Genomic DNA, 15,330 nt, shown 5'->3' on the forward strand with positions numbered 1-15,330 from the left:
ATGACCCATGGCCGCTGAGACTGCGCGTCCGGAGCCTGTGCTCCGCAACGGGAGAGGCCACAACAGTGAGAGACCCGCGTACCGCAAAAAAAAAAAAAAAAAAAAGAAAGAAGAATTTGACTTGCCATCACTAACGAATTCGTGGGTGGGCATCAAATTCTGGAGCTGGTTCCTTAATAATAATACTGAAAATCTTTTGTAAAATGGCAATGTCACATGCTGTTTTATGTCAGAGTATACATTTCTATAGTTACTTTTAACCTTGTTGGGGGTCATGGATTCCCCAAAAGAATATGATGGAAGCAGTCTCCTCTCAGAAAAATGAACATATGAATATATGCACACATTTGCATATCTTTTTTTTTTTTTTTTTTGCGTTACGCGGGCCTCTCACTGTTGTGGCCTCTCCCGTTGCGGAGCACAGGCTCCGGACGTGCAGGCTCAGCGGCCATGGCTCACGGGCCTAGCCGCTCCACAGCATGTGGGATCTTCCCGGACCAGGGCACAAACCCGTATCCCGTGCATCAGCAGGCGGACTCTCAACCACTGCACCACCAGGGAAGCCCCTGGATATCATTTTTAAAAGTGGACCTCTAGAGATTATTTAGTGATACTCTAGGGTTAAGAACTTTTGTTCTAAGGGGACATTTTCAAAAGAGATAGCATTTATTTTGATTAATAGGACAGACTCTTCTGAATAGAGAAATGTTAGGTAACTGAATGGGACCAGATGTATCTTGGAATATTAGGGTAAGATCGTTGAGGAGAGGAACATTTGATAGAAGCAAACTAACTTCTGGACCATTTATTTCCAAGCTAAGAATATTGCCCAGCCTCATAAAAAGGATCTTTTCCACGGATACACATAGTTGTAAGGCCACTGATCTCTCTCCAAGAACATAGGCTACCATAGAAAGGATGACATGCGCTTTGGGAAAGAGTCACTTTTCCCCTGTGTCTAACCCTTAAGTGTGATGTAACAGTCTTTGGAGAAAGAGTTATGTTTACTTATTTTTTCCTCACCTTAATCTGCCCTTTAGCATATGGTGACTTTTTCTTCTCACAAATGATACAGCTAATTGCAGACAAGAGGATTGCCATTCCTGTGATCTAGAAGGATTCTGCTCCCAGGTAAACAGCTAGAGAGAAGGAAGATAGAGGAAAAGGAATTGACCTATTCTGGTGTGTGTTCTATGCTGGACCTTTGAAGTGGTGCCTTTCATAAGGCTGCTCATGACAAGCAAGAGCAACAGGAAAGCAAACTGGACCGAACCCTGGGCCAGTTAGTCCATTTCTTTGAGCTTTTGTTTCCTCACCTATAAAATGGAGATAATAGTGCTTACTTTATAGGGGTTTTTTATGATATAGCAGAGAGTGTGTGTCAGATGGTTAGCACATGCCTGGCATGTAATGAGCATACAATTACCCACCTCAGTGATTTTATATTTTCGAGGGTGATAGTTTTGTTTTTATCAACTCAGAACACAATAGAACATCACATCATTGTTGCTTTTTGAAACTAGTGTCCTCCAGCAGACAGGCTACATGGTTGGACACTGTTTAAATATTTTAATACTTTTAATATATGATTGTGCCTTCATTTTAGGACACTTAAAGTGTTTGGTCCAGATGGCAAGTTATATAATCAGGTTAATTTTCCGGACCCTGAACTTCTCTTGGACGTGAAAGTATCACTGTCACTGTGGAACCAGGACCCACCTTAACTTATGTATTCATTTATTCATTTGTCACTGATCAAAAAAAATTTTATTGAGAGCCGAATAACACCCAGTGTGGGGATACAGTACCAAATGTGTCTCAGGAAAGCCCACCTGGGAAGCAAAGGGGAAGAGTTCACCTTCTGGCTTTCTACCTGGTATTGTTTGAACTCTTGCTACCCAGGAACCCCACCCTGAGCTTCTGGTCTACCTACGCCTGCATCTTCTGCCTCAGCATCAGCAGGGAGGGGCCAGGGTAGGGGCTGGAGGATTGTGGATGGGACACTTAGGCCTGTTAGAAACCCTGGCTGATAGCAACGCAAGGCACCCAGATTCGTGGCATAGATCCTCTCAGTAACACAAAGCACCAGCTTACCCTCTGCTTCACTTTCACAGTGGGTGTTTTATATATAACTTGTATGTAACAGGTTGGCTCCTTGTTATAAGTCAGCTCTCTTGATGATCCTCCTCTGCCTTTAACATGTGTGTTTTCCTCTTTCCTTGACCCTCTGTCTTCAATTCACGTCTCCACAGCCTCGCAGACCGGAACCCTCCGACTTCCACCTAGGGAAAACTGAACTGCATTTTGTCATTTCATTTCTGGTATGTCTATTTTCTTTTCATGGAGGATATTTTGACTTTTTTTTAGGGCCCTTTCACAAGATGATCAAGATGACATCCACCTAAAACCGGAGGATATAATTCAACTGGTAAGTTCAGCCGTGGTCTTATCCTGCACAATTATATGTAAGACTTACCTCTCAAAGGCAAGCACTGTGCCCATAACTGATAACTGGGTTCTGGACTGTATATTCTGTCACTGGAACTGTGTGAGAAAAACCAGATTTGGCTTGGGGTTTAGCAGTTGGTCCATGATATTAATGCCGGCTGATATTTCTGAGCTTTCTGCCATTTTCTTCATAGCTGGAATCTAGGGTGGACTTTGTACTCCAAGCAGCTGCAGTGAGCTGGCAGGCACCTTGCTTCCTGGTGTGTTTCATTCCCTGCCCTCATCTCTTGCAGACGGACTGTCCAAAGGCCGAATGCTTTGAGACCTTGTCGGCCATGGAGATGGCTGAGCAGATCACCCTCCTGGACCACATCGTTTTCAGAAGCATTCCCTACGAGTGAGTGTGCCCTCACAGCAGCAGGTCCCTGCAGGCAGGGCCGGCTGCCCTACAGCTGACATTGTTCCTCAGCAGATGTGTGTGCGCAGAGCTGTGGCTCTTAATCTTACGTTGGTTTGGTCCCACTTGAATGTCTTTTGGTTCCACTTTATGTTGGAAATATTTATATAGAAATATTGGGAACTCTCAAGATGGTTACTCCTGTGTTTCTGTATGTACTACAGTTACCATAGAACACAAAGTTCTCTGTCCTCTCACATCTTTGTGTTATAGAAACCGCAATACAGTATAACAGTGGTTCTCAAACTTCATGGTGCCTAAAATCAGTTGGGAAACCTGTTAAAAATGTATATCCCGGGCTTCCCTGGTGGCACAGTGGTTGAGAGTCCACCTGCCAATGCAGGGGACACAGGTTCGTGCCCCGATCCGGGAAGATCCCACATGCCGCGGAGCGGCTGGGCCCGTGAGCCATGGCCACTGAGCCTGCGCATCTGGAGCCTGTGCTCCGCAACAGGAGGGGCCGCAGCAGTGAGAGGCCCGCGTACCGCAAAAAAAAAAAAAAGGACATCCCTAGGTACCGCTCCCTGCCCACCCCCCCCGCCAGAGATCCTGATTCCAGTAGGTTTGAGGCCCAGGAAACTTCATTTTCAATGAGAATCCCAGATAATTCTGCGTGGTCTAATACTATACTTTGAGAAACACTGATGTTGGGAAATTCTGTAAATTCTGCTGCAATTTTTCCCCCATGTCCATAAATCAGGAGGTATTGCTAAGCATCGAGACTCCAGAACAGCGTAGACTCCCAAGACAGTGCTTTGCACAGAGCACACTTGGTGTGGGTATCTGCCAAGTGAACGCTGTCACGTAATGAGCATCCATGTCACTACTGCCTTTTAACTGTCTCATGTGCAGAGTAAGGGAGGCTCTTTAAGCCCCCTCCTGCTGTCCTAATCAGCAGCTCTACAAACAAGGCCTTTGTTTGGACAAATAACAACTGTTGGCATAAGTCCCCTGTGAAATTATAACTAAATGAAAGGTAAGGGAGGGGCTGGGTAAGAGGTATGAGTGTGGTCCATGTCGTATGTAGAGAAGAGGACATCCAGGATGATGGAGGCTCAGGTGTAGCCATGTTGGTGGTCAGAGCTACAGTATAAGGGGCAGGGCCAGAAGATGCTCCTGCAGACTTTTCTTTTATGCATTTTATCCTTTTTTTTTTTTTATGGTACACGGGCCTCTCACTGTTGTGGCCTCTCCCATTGTGGAGCACAGGCTCCGGACGTGCAGGCTCAGCGGCCATGGCTCATGGGCCCAACTGTTCCGCAGCATGTGGGATCTTCCCGGACCAGGGCACAAACCCATATCCCCTGCATCGGCAGGCGGACTCTCAACCACTGCACCACCAGGGAAGCCCTATGCATTTTATCTTATTTCCCTCTTTCAGCAATTGTAGACCCATCCATGAACATGGGGAAAAAAGGAACGTGGCCCCTTGGCCGTACAAATGAACCCACTGACTATTTGATGACTTGAGTTAGGAGTGCAGTGCCTCTTCCCCCCACCTCCTGACTATCCTCCAGTGCAGTGAGGATTCAGGAGGGAGGGAAACATGACCACTATGGAAGAAGAGAAACAGCAAAGCCTGAATCTTTGTGGTTGCCCTTGGTGTGGTCTCTTCCTGGGACCCTTCTCACCTCTCCTCCTCTGTGCCTCTGTGAACATGTACCAATTTTCATCCGTGGAAAAAGCACATCTTTATGTCCAACAGCCTTGCAGGATGGGAACAGTACCACCCACGTCAAGGGACTCAGTCAACATTGCTGGATTAAGAATGTGTCAGAGTAATTTCATTTTATTTTTGGTAATGCCTTGACAAAATAATTCCTGTATGCTCCAGCTTGATTGTCCCTCACTTGCGGTGAGCCGGTGACCCACTCATGAGTGAAATGAAGGAGCAGGGACGTTATTCAGAAGACAGACCTTCCTCCAGGCTGAGCTCCCACCACCGTAACTGCCTTCATCCCATGAACGGGCTGCAAAGTGCTAACACCAGCATTTGTTCATTCGGCCCTTACCACGTGTACTGTTCCGGGCTCTGGGGAGAACAAAGGAAAGTCCCTGCCCGTAGAATTGACATTCTCCTAGAGACTGTCAGAGAAAAGTGGAGGAAAACATGCTGTTCTTGATTAACATTTTTGGTAGTGATGGATTTTTCAGGCCTTCTGCTAAGGCTTAAGATTTTTTAAAGCTGATCCACGGAAAATGGTCTTGGTTTCTGAGTTAGCACTTAATCTCTTTATTCCTCTTGCCATTGTTTTTCCAATTTCAGAGAAGCCTTTATAATGATCCTAATAAGGACCCGGTTCCAAACATTTTATAAGAGAAAGCTGAAACTGAAGAATCTTTTTGGCATCAAGTGGTGAAATGGTAGAATTGAGCTAAAATTCATTTGAGATGGAGCAGCAGGGTTGGGCAATGTCAAGTTTAATGTATATAATATTCATAATAATTATTCAGGATCATAGTCACCCTTAAAAAACTTAACTGATTTTGTGTTCTGTTTTGAATTTTCAGAGAATTTCTTGGGCAGGGGTGGATGAAGCTGGATAAAAATGAAAGAACACCTTACATTATGAAAACCAGCCAACACTTCAATGATGTGAGTAACCATAAAAATAAAACCTTGGGTGGGAGTGTTATAGGAAGATGAGCATCAGGGTCTTGAGATGCCTTCTCTAAATTAAAGGAAGTCTGCCACCCACTTTTTAAACAAAACTGATGGAATGTTAAAAAAAAAATAAGCTTAAATCTCCTCTAAGAGTTCACAGTGATGTGATTACTTCCAGTTACCTTCCAGTTCACATCTGATGGTACACAAGTCTGGTAAGTGCTCAGTGATGCATAGGTAGCTGCTCTTATTTTTATCATGATCATCATTACTTCATGGTCATAGGTTGACTGGTTCTAACAGCACTGTGTCACTGGCCCCTGGTGGTACTGGTGATGGTAAGGCTGGGTTGCTACAGCACCTCCTCATTATTACTGAACATTCAGTCCCAGTACATTCCAGGGTGGGAAGGAACCTCTTTGAGCGTAATTACAATGATGCTGAGACTGCGCGCAAAGGTAACCAGCTGTCGGTCCATCTCCCCCTCTGCTCTTCTGCAGCAGTAAGATGGAGTTGCTTTTATACCCTCCTCCTCCCTATTGGTGCTCTTCTACTGGTCTTAGTCCTGTGGAAGAGCCACAGATGTTGGAATGTCTTCAGGCCTATCCCGGCAAAGGGAAGGCTCCCTTTGCAATTCTCCTAAAGTACGGTAAAAGGAGTAATGATAATGTTTAGAAAAAAAAAAAAAAAAAGACTACCAGGAAACCTGTAGGTAAATTAATGTCATCCAGAATCAAAATACAAAACAACAGTGCAAATTCCCAAGACAGTGCTTTGCTGAGGGTACATGTGGAATAGATGTTATTACATAACAAGCATCAAATGCCACTGCTTCCTAAAGGACAGGACACATGACCTGTCTGGGCCACTCTTTGAGAAGCAGAGCCCCTTCTGTGCGCAGTAAACCCTTTTTCTTTTTTCTTTTTTGCCTGTGCTGTACATACACTTGGGATGAAATGGACACTCAAATCAGAGGTTCAGTCCCAGGCTCCATATCCACATGTCTCTACTTGGGTGGCCACTTGCACTGTGTCCAGATTGCAAATGGAACTCATCATCATCACCTCCCAGACCCACCAAGCCTGCTTCTTCATCTTATTCTCTGTTCTTGGTCTTGGGTAATGGCCCCACCAGCCACTCACTCAACCCAGCACGGAATCTAGAGGTCATCTGCGACCCCTTCTTCTCCTTTCCCCACCTTGCTCACCCCTCAACATGTTAGTGAACCCTAAATCTACACGTCTCAGACTCTTCTTTTCCCCTCCCTTCCCACTGCCATAATCTTGATTTGGCCTTTCATTCTTTTCTCCAGGAGCTCCTAACTCACTGTCTCCCCACCCCCATCTCACTGCCACCCAACCCTTTCTTCACACAGTGTCACGGAAATAACTTCTCTCAGAGGCCCATCTAATTATATCTCTTTGATGAAATTTTGTCAGTGGCTTCCCCTCACCTTCACAATACGGCCCCAGCGGCTCAACCTAGCCTACAGGAGCCCCGCCTCCTGTCATCCTTGTCTCTCACCAACCCCCGTGCTCCTCAGACAGCTGCCAGATCCTCCATGCCACCACGCCTTCCCCCTCTGTCCCTTTGCAGACACTCCTCCACTTTGATGGGAAGCAGTAGCTAGCTTCTCCTCACCCTTCAGGGTTCAGTGCAGGCAGACCTCTCTCCTCTGTACTAGGCCACCTGCCCCATGCTGCCTCTATTTCTCAAGCTCCACCCCCCACACAGCCCTAGCTTTGCATTTCGCTTTGTGGTATTTACTTGTTTCTGTCTGCCTCTCCTCACCTTCCCACCTAACCAGGCTCAGCGCCTTAAGGTCAGGGAGACTGATCTATTTATTTTTCCTGTTCCCACAACCTAAAAAAATGGTCCTTACTAGGTGCTCAGTACAAAATGATTTCTTTAATAAATATGCACAATGATAGTTCTGAGGCCCAGTGAGATTTAAAATACCTATGGAATTATCAAAGAACTGGTGTGCTCATCAGGTTTAGTGTATGGATATAAGATTATGGACCCCAGATTCCCTTTATTAGTAATCAATCCTGTTCTAGTCTTTTCCTTTCCATATTCTAAGTGTTGAGCTTCTTAAGCTGCCTCTTTTTCTCTTGGCTTTAACTCATAGAATTACAGTGCTTAGCCTTGAAACTATAGGTCCCTTTAACTGCTGGTGGAAAAAAAATTCAGCAAGATGAGAAGACGAAAATGTTCTCTCTTCTGCACCTAAGTGTTTCTGGTTTGAAAGCTGGTAGGTTAGAGTTTGATTTGATTGGGAGGAAATGTGTTTTCTTTGTGATAACTGAGGCTTCCTAGAGTGAATATCCCCACACTGTTGGGACCCAAAGAACATTGGGAGAGGCCCCAAGCAGTGAAACCCCTGATCTGCAAAGGTTGCCATTCCTCAGGGGTTAGCCCATTCTCTGCCATTCTCTCAGTAATTATTGGAAATGACTCCTTGGTCAAAATTAATGATTAGCAAAATCACCTCTTCCCCCAACAAGCTGATCCCAAACAACCCCTCTCTTCACTCAGGATGAGCAGGTGTTCATTCGTGTGTTGTTATTGTTACCGTTACAGACTTTAGTTTCTTCAGAAGGTTGATATCTAAATGCACCATGATCTTGCATCCCTTGACACCTGCTTTGCTGACATTTCTGTAGGTAATTCAGGTATCGTGCCTGCATGAATTGCTTTGGCTCTTAGCTGGCCTCTCTTGGCTTTTACCTTGTCTCAGATGAGTAACCTGGTGGCCTCCCAGATCATGAATTATGCGGATGTCAGCTCCCGAGCCAACGCAATTGAGAAGTGGGTGGCCGTGGCGGACATCTGCAGGTGCCTGCACAACTACAACGGCGTGCTGGAGATCACCTCAGCCTTAAACAGAAGTGCCATCTATCGGCTGAAGAAAACCTGGGCCAAGGTGTCCAAGCAGGTGAGCATCAGCGGGCTACACCTCCCGCTGCCGTGAGGAGGAGAGACTGGGAGACCAGAGCCAAGATAAGTATTACTGATTAGGTAATAATTAGCTGAAATGAGCAGCTCCGTTGCCAAAGAAAGGTGCCAACATGGGTAATTACTGTGTTCTTACCACTTAATTGATTCTGCTCATATGCGTTTCTAAATGGTTAATTTAGAAAAGAAAATACGAACCAAAACATTCATTATAACATATCTTGGGACAACTTCAGACAATGTGGTTGACAGTCAGGAGCTGTTCCCTGAATTATTTAGGGGGGGGCGCATTGATTCCAAGTGAGCACAGTGATGTCCGTGGGTCCATTCTTTCTCCCTCAAAGTAAAGGTACAAATGCCTTAGGGCCAAAGACCAGGGATAGAGGGCCTCCATGTTCACCTCTTCTTCGTCATTCAGGTAGTCAAGTTTTGGCATAATGACTTGAATGTGAAGAGTTATAACTTTCTTAATTCTCTTTTAATTGGACTTAGCTTGTTCACGCTAATTTTTTCCTTCAGATAATTTCAAGATTCAAGTGACATCACCATTTCCCCCCTGCTCTTGCCCCTGAGTGTCAGTGGGTGTTAGGGAGGGCTTTTCCGGGCTTGTGGAAGGCTGTGTGCACCCACTGGCCTCCTGCTGTAGTCTTTGGCAGTTTAGTCATTGGGTACAAGCCGCTGTGAGTTGCCTGTGCCTGGTGTTCAAATGGTCAACCTACCGTGCCAGGAACATGGCATGGTTATTGCACGCAGGGAGCTTGGCTGACCCCACCTCCCCTTCATCTCTCACTGGCTCTGCTGATTCTCTGAGATGGGGTATGTATTACCTCTGCTACAGGCTGTGGTGCCCCTTGCTGATCCCTAGTGGGCAGGCTAATTCTTCATTACTAGTTAACTCGACCCTCTCAAAGGGTGTTGGGGGAACTTTCTAGGCTCCTCCATGTCCCATGGGCGCCAGAGGCTAGGAGTGTTTATGCCAGGCCCTCTCTGCATATCCTTCTTCCACAGACCACTGTGCCTGCCTTGTGTGACCACCCAAAGTTGGTGAAGGGTGTCTTCAGGGTGCCCACCTCAAGGGTTTCAGGCAGGAAGAATAACATATATTCTGCTGACATTTCCTCAAAGCTGTCTGGTTTCTGTTGCCCCTTCTGAGGGTTTAAGCCCCTCTCAGAGACATTGCTTCTTACTCTATTCTATTTTCTTTGCTCTCTCCAAGCCTTTTAAATTCCTCCCTATGTAGCAAGAAACCAAGCCTAAGTCATATCTTTTATCCCCTCCCCCCATTCCTTAGTAAAAATGGAATGCTCTAAGAATCCCAAGTTTGGCCCCTAGAACTGGCAAATTCTTCTGTGAATAAAGCCTGGACCTTGCAAATAAAAGCCACAGCTTTTATAAAAACTGTTTTTAAAAAACTTTTAATGTTGAGATCACTGTAGGTCCATATGCAATTATAAGAAATAATAGAAATCCCTTCCACCCTATACCCAGTGTCCCCCTGTGGTAACATCTCGCATAACTACAAACAATATCACAACCACAAAATTAACCATTGGTACCATTCACCAGTCTTATACAGACTTCATTACTTTTACATGTATTCATTTGTGTGTGTGCATGTGTGTGTGTGTGTGTGTGTTTAGTGTGCCTTTATTACAGGGATAGATGCATGTAATCACCACCAGAGTGAAGATACAGAACAGTTCTATCACTAAGATCCCTCCTGCCACCCTTTTATAGCCCCAGCCACCTTCCCCCCTCTCCCTCCCTAACTCCTGGCAACCACAGATCTGTTTTCCATCTCTGTAATTCTGTCATTTCAAGAATGTTGTATAAATGGAATCATGCAGTATATGACATTTTGAGATTGCCTTTTTTTAAACTCAGAATAATTCCTTTGAAATCCATTCAAGTTGTTACGTGTATCAATTCTTAGTTCCTTTTTATTGCTGAACAGTACCTCCTGGTGTAGATATGACATTTCGTTTAACCATTCACCCCTTGAAGGACATCTGGGTTGTTTTCAGTTTCAGCTCTTACAAATAAAGCTGCTATGAACATTCATGAATATGTTTTATGTGACTATAAGTTTTCATTTCTCTGGGATAAATGCCTAAGGGTGCGATTGCTGGGTCATATGGTGATTGTGTATTTAGTTTTATAAGAAACTGCCACTCTTTTCTGGAGAGGCTGTACCATTTTACATTCCTATCAGGAGTGTATGAGTAAAGCAGTTTCTCCACATTCTTTTTTTTTTTTTTAATTTTATTTATTTATGGCTGCGTTGGGTCTTTGTTGCTTTGCACGAGTTCTCATTGCGGTGGCTTCTGTTGTTGCGGAGCACGGGCTCTAGGCGCGCGGGCTTCAGTAGCTGTGGCTCGAAGGCTCTAGGGCACAGGCTCAGTAGTTGTGGCGCACAGGCTTAGTTGCTCCACAGCATGTGGGATCTTCCCGGACCAGAGCTTGAACCTGTGTCTCCTGCATGGGCAGGTGGATTCTTAACCACTGCACAACCAGGGAAGCCCTCTCCACATTCTTGTCAGCATTTGGTGTTATCACTATTTTTAATTTTAGCCATTTTGAAATCTCACCATTGTTTTAATTTGCACTTGCTAATGGCTAATAATGTTAAACATCTTTTCATGTGCTTGTTTGCATCTGTATATCCTCCAGCAAAATGCCTACTCATGTCTTCAGCTCATTTTTTAATTAGATTGTTTGGTTTTTAAACCCTTGAGATTTGAGAGTTCTTTCTATATTCCTCCACTTTATTCTTCTGTTTCGAAATTATTTTAGCTACCTTAAGTGCTGTGACTTCCATATAAATTTTAGGATAAAAGCTATGTCTTAAAAACTTTACTGAGATTTCCATTGGAATTCCATTAAACCAATCAATTTAGGGAGAATTGACATCTTTACTACACTGAGTCTTCCAGTCCATAAACACAGTATTTCTCACAATTTCTTTAAGTTTTCTTTGATTTCTTAAATCAGCATTTTGAAATCTTCAACATACAAGTCCTGTATATGTTTTGTTAGATTTATGCCTAAATATTTCATTTTCATTGGAGATATTTAAATGTTCTTGTGGTTTTAATTTTGGTTTCCACGCATTCATTGTTAGTATATACAAATGTAATTGATTTTTTTGTGTTGGTCTTGTATCTGTAACCTTGCTGAACTCACTTATTAGTCCTAGGAGGTTTTTTGTAGTTTCCTTGGAATTTTCTACATAGACAATTATGTCACTTGTAAATAGGAACAATCTTATTTCTTTCTTTCCAATTTATATGCCTTTTATTTCCTTTTGTTGCCTTATTGCTCTGGCTAGACTTTCCAATGCTATGTTGAATAGGATAGTAAGAGAGGACATCCTTACCTTGTTCTTGATCTTGGGGGGGGAAGCTTTCAGTTTTTCACCATTAAGGATGGTGTTAGCTGCAGGCTTTTTGTAAATGCTTTTCATAAAATTGAGGAAGCTACTTTCTCTTCACTAGTTTTTGAGAGATTTTATGATGAATGGGTATTGGAATAGTATTTTTATTTAAAAATTTTTTTAATTTTTTAATTTTTTTAACATCTTCATTGGAGTATAATTGCTTTACAATGTTGTATTAGTTTCTGCTGTATAACAAAGTGAATCAGCTATACATAAACATATATCCCCATATCTCCTCCCTCCTATGTCTCCCTTCTACCCTCCCTATCCCACCCCTCTAGGTGGTCACAAAGCACCGAGCTGATCTCCCTGTGCTATGTGGCTGCTTCCCACTAGCTATCTATTTTACATTTGGTAGTGTATATATGTCCATGCCACTCTCTCACTTCATCCCAGCTCACCCTTCCCCCTCCCCACGTCCTCAAGTCCATTCTCTACATCTGCGTCTTTATGGAATAGTATTTTTAAAGTGGGCTTCAAACAGCTATATCGGAATCCAAAAGCTGGACACCGACCCCTTGGTCATGGCTGGGTTTTGCCTCCCTCTAAGGTGCTGGTGGCCTCAGCCATTAGGCACTGGATACAAAGAGCATATTATCCTGTCACACACATGTCACATTTTATCAGAGTCGGTATTCGTCAGTCCATAGCCAAGCAACAGAATATGTGCTTTGATGACTTGGAAATTAACAGTCGAAAAGATTCATTAAACTCCCTGACACAAGACCTCTCCTTTAAGATTCCCTATTCAACACGTGCTTTTCTGTTCTTTAAGTTCCTAAGTTTCTTGTGCATTACAGTTTTTCTTTTCTACACATTTTCTCTCTTTTTGGCTCAATGATTAGTGTAGTCACTTTTCTTCTCCACGTGTTCTTCCTCCTTTTTTTAAACATTAAATTTAAATATAATGCCCCCTCTATACTTTGAAAGTCATATCACATCACAATAGTCTAGCAAAGGTATCAGTAACTGCCACTGTAGAAGAGAACTGAGCATCTTTTGGTAACTTACCACCTTACCAAACCATAGGAATATTTTCATGACATACTAAGTTATTTATTTCTTTCTAGACAAAAGCTCTAATGGACAAGCTTCAGAAGACTATTTCATCTGAAGGAAGATTTAAAAATCTCAGAGAAACCCTTAAAAAGTATGTCTATCTTAATTATTAAATTATTCATAATTCACAAATATGTTTATATAATTTTTATAGTGTACAAATAGTCACTTACCTCCTACTTTGGTTTGAAAAGAAAAACAAATGGGAACAATTTCCATCATATAGGTGTTTTTCTGATTTCCCTTTTCATTTGGAATACTGTGGATATAGTAAGTAAATAGCTTATGGACATACTCATGGTATGCAGAGCTTTCCAAATAAGAATATATCACCATAGTAAATCAAACCACATAAAGAGTAAATAAAACTCTTTTACTATAAAGAGTTTCTTGACTTGGTATTTCTTAATCTAAACACAGTGATTTCCTGTGATTTTTTAATTTAAATATTCCAGTGCCTAATGATTATTGTTATGTATTTTTGACCTTTTATTGCTGGATCATTCTCTCTTTCTACAGACACGCACACACACACACACACACACACACGCACACGTGCACAGAGACAGAGAGAGAGAGAATAAAATGTATTCTCCTGCAACTTGTTTTCTTATCATCTACTGCACATACTTGCCTTACTCTGGAAAATATTGTCCTGTGATGCCATGAGAGAAAGAAAGACTCATAGTAACAACAATGACAACAATAGTACAAGAACTATTCACTTACTAAATGACAGACTCTATGTGAAGTGCTTGATGTGTCTAATTTAAGCCTCACAGCAAACTAAAGAGATAAGTTTTTTATTTTTTTTTTTGCGGTACGCGGGCCTCTCACTGTTGTGGCCTCTCCCGTTGCGGAGCACAAGCTCCGGATGCGCAGGCTCAGCGGCCATGGCTCATGGGCCCAGCCGCTCCGCGGCATGTGGGATCTTCCCGGACCGGGGCACGAACCCGTGTCCCCTGCATCGGCAGGCAGACTCTCAACCACTGCGCCACCAGGGAAGCCCGAGATAAGTTTTATTGTCTCCGTTTTACAGACAGGAAACTGCGGTTCAGAGAGTTTGCCCTGCATCACTTAGTAAGTGGTCAAGCAGGGACTCAAACCCAGTTCACTCTGGATCAAAAGGCCATATTCTCAGCCTCTAGACTCCTTGAGAAAAACAAGTTCATCCCTCTTCCAAACAGCAAAGGTCTCACTTCAGCATGTAGTTGTGATATTAATTAAGTCTATACCTTCTAAAACATTTAAGTGCTAACTAAAACAGAAAACAAGTTTTACAAGCTCTAATTACATTGATGTTTTTTTCCACCCACTTCTTTAAGGTTGAATGTTTGCACTTTAATGAGGTGAGGGCATGGGGTTTTCCTACATGCTTTTACCCCTCAGAGAAGTGTGGCCAATGCAGATAAATACTGCAAGCAAGTCTCGCTAGCAAACGTTAGTATTTGTCTGTAAGACATCCTGTTGTTTGAAATACCATTGTCTCAAACACATAGTAAAGCATGGGCGGTAATATTGTATCATATTCTATTGTGAGGCATATTTAAAACTCTGCATATCGTAAGTGTGCTTCTGAAAATGGAATTAAAAGACTTTATTCTTCAGGGTGGGAGCAGCACATTTACTTCCTATTTATTTTAAATGGGGAGGTAAGTGGACACTTGTGGGAATGAGCATGACAACAGTACTTCTTGGTCTTGCAGTTGTAACCCCCCTGCTGTTCCTTATCTGGGGATGTACCTGACAGACCTGGCATTTATTGAAGAAGGAACACCAAACTTTACTGAGGAAGGCCTTGTCAATTTCTCCAAGATGAGAATGGTAGGTGAGAATTTCATACAGTCAGGCTGTCTCAGTGACATCAGTGGCTTATAGAGAAGAGGCGACATCATGGAAGGTCACTGCTTTTTACGCTCGAGGTGAAGATCGCTGCTTTTACGCTCGAGGTGAAGAGGTAGTGGACACTGGTGGTGGACACCTGATGTTGGCTGATTCAGGAGATTTTCGCAGGTCCATTTCAGCTTGCAGTCTGGACAAAGAGGGTAGGGAATAAAGCTCCAGGGATGATTTTCTAGGACTGACCAGTGATAGACAGATGCTGAGGCTTCTTGCTGGACAGCTGGGTTCTAAGCACCAAGTTAGAAGCAAGGAGCCCATGGACACTAGCACCCAGGGCTTGCCACTCCTGAACCTGAGGCCACCCCATGCCAGCTGTTTCCCTGATGATGAATTCAGTATTTCCTTGCTGTTAACATTTTGTGTGGCTCATTAAAGGGCAAGAAAGCCCTGGGGCCTGGAGCATGATCGGACAGGGCTCCAGATACCTCACTGGAGGAAGGGACTGACTACTCTGGGACGGGCTCC

General features: G+C 43.4%; 1 protein-coding gene across 3 annotated transcripts in view; it reads left to right on the forward strand.

The window, feature by feature from the left end:
• The window catches only part of RASGRF2 (Ras protein specific guanine nucleotide releasing factor 2), a 243,459-nt gene that overhangs the window by 222,704 nt on the left and 5,425 nt on the right, over positions 1–15,330 (forward strand). For all 3 annotated transcript variants that reach the window (XM_081232427.1, XM_081232428.1, XM_081232429.1), the window contains 6 exons: positions 2,368–2,428; positions 2,742–2,845; positions 5,417–5,501; positions 8,251–8,448; positions 12,975–13,054; positions 14,670–14,787. In XM_081232427.1, the coding sequence (XP_081088553.1) occupies positions 2,368–2,428; positions 2,742–2,845; positions 5,417–5,501; positions 8,251–8,448; positions 12,975–13,054; positions 14,670–14,787 (646 nt within the window). The remainder of the gene's footprint in view (positions 1–2,367; positions 2,429–2,741; positions 2,846–5,416; positions 5,502–8,250; positions 8,449–12,974; positions 13,055–14,669; positions 14,788–15,330) is intronic.

This window comes from Mesoplodon bidens (assembly GCF_964165515.1).
Source record: "Mesoplodon bidens genome assembly, chromosome: 4".
Taxonomy (NCBI): domain Eukaryota; kingdom Metazoa; phylum Chordata; class Mammalia; order Artiodactyla; family Ziphiidae; genus Mesoplodon; species Mesoplodon bidens.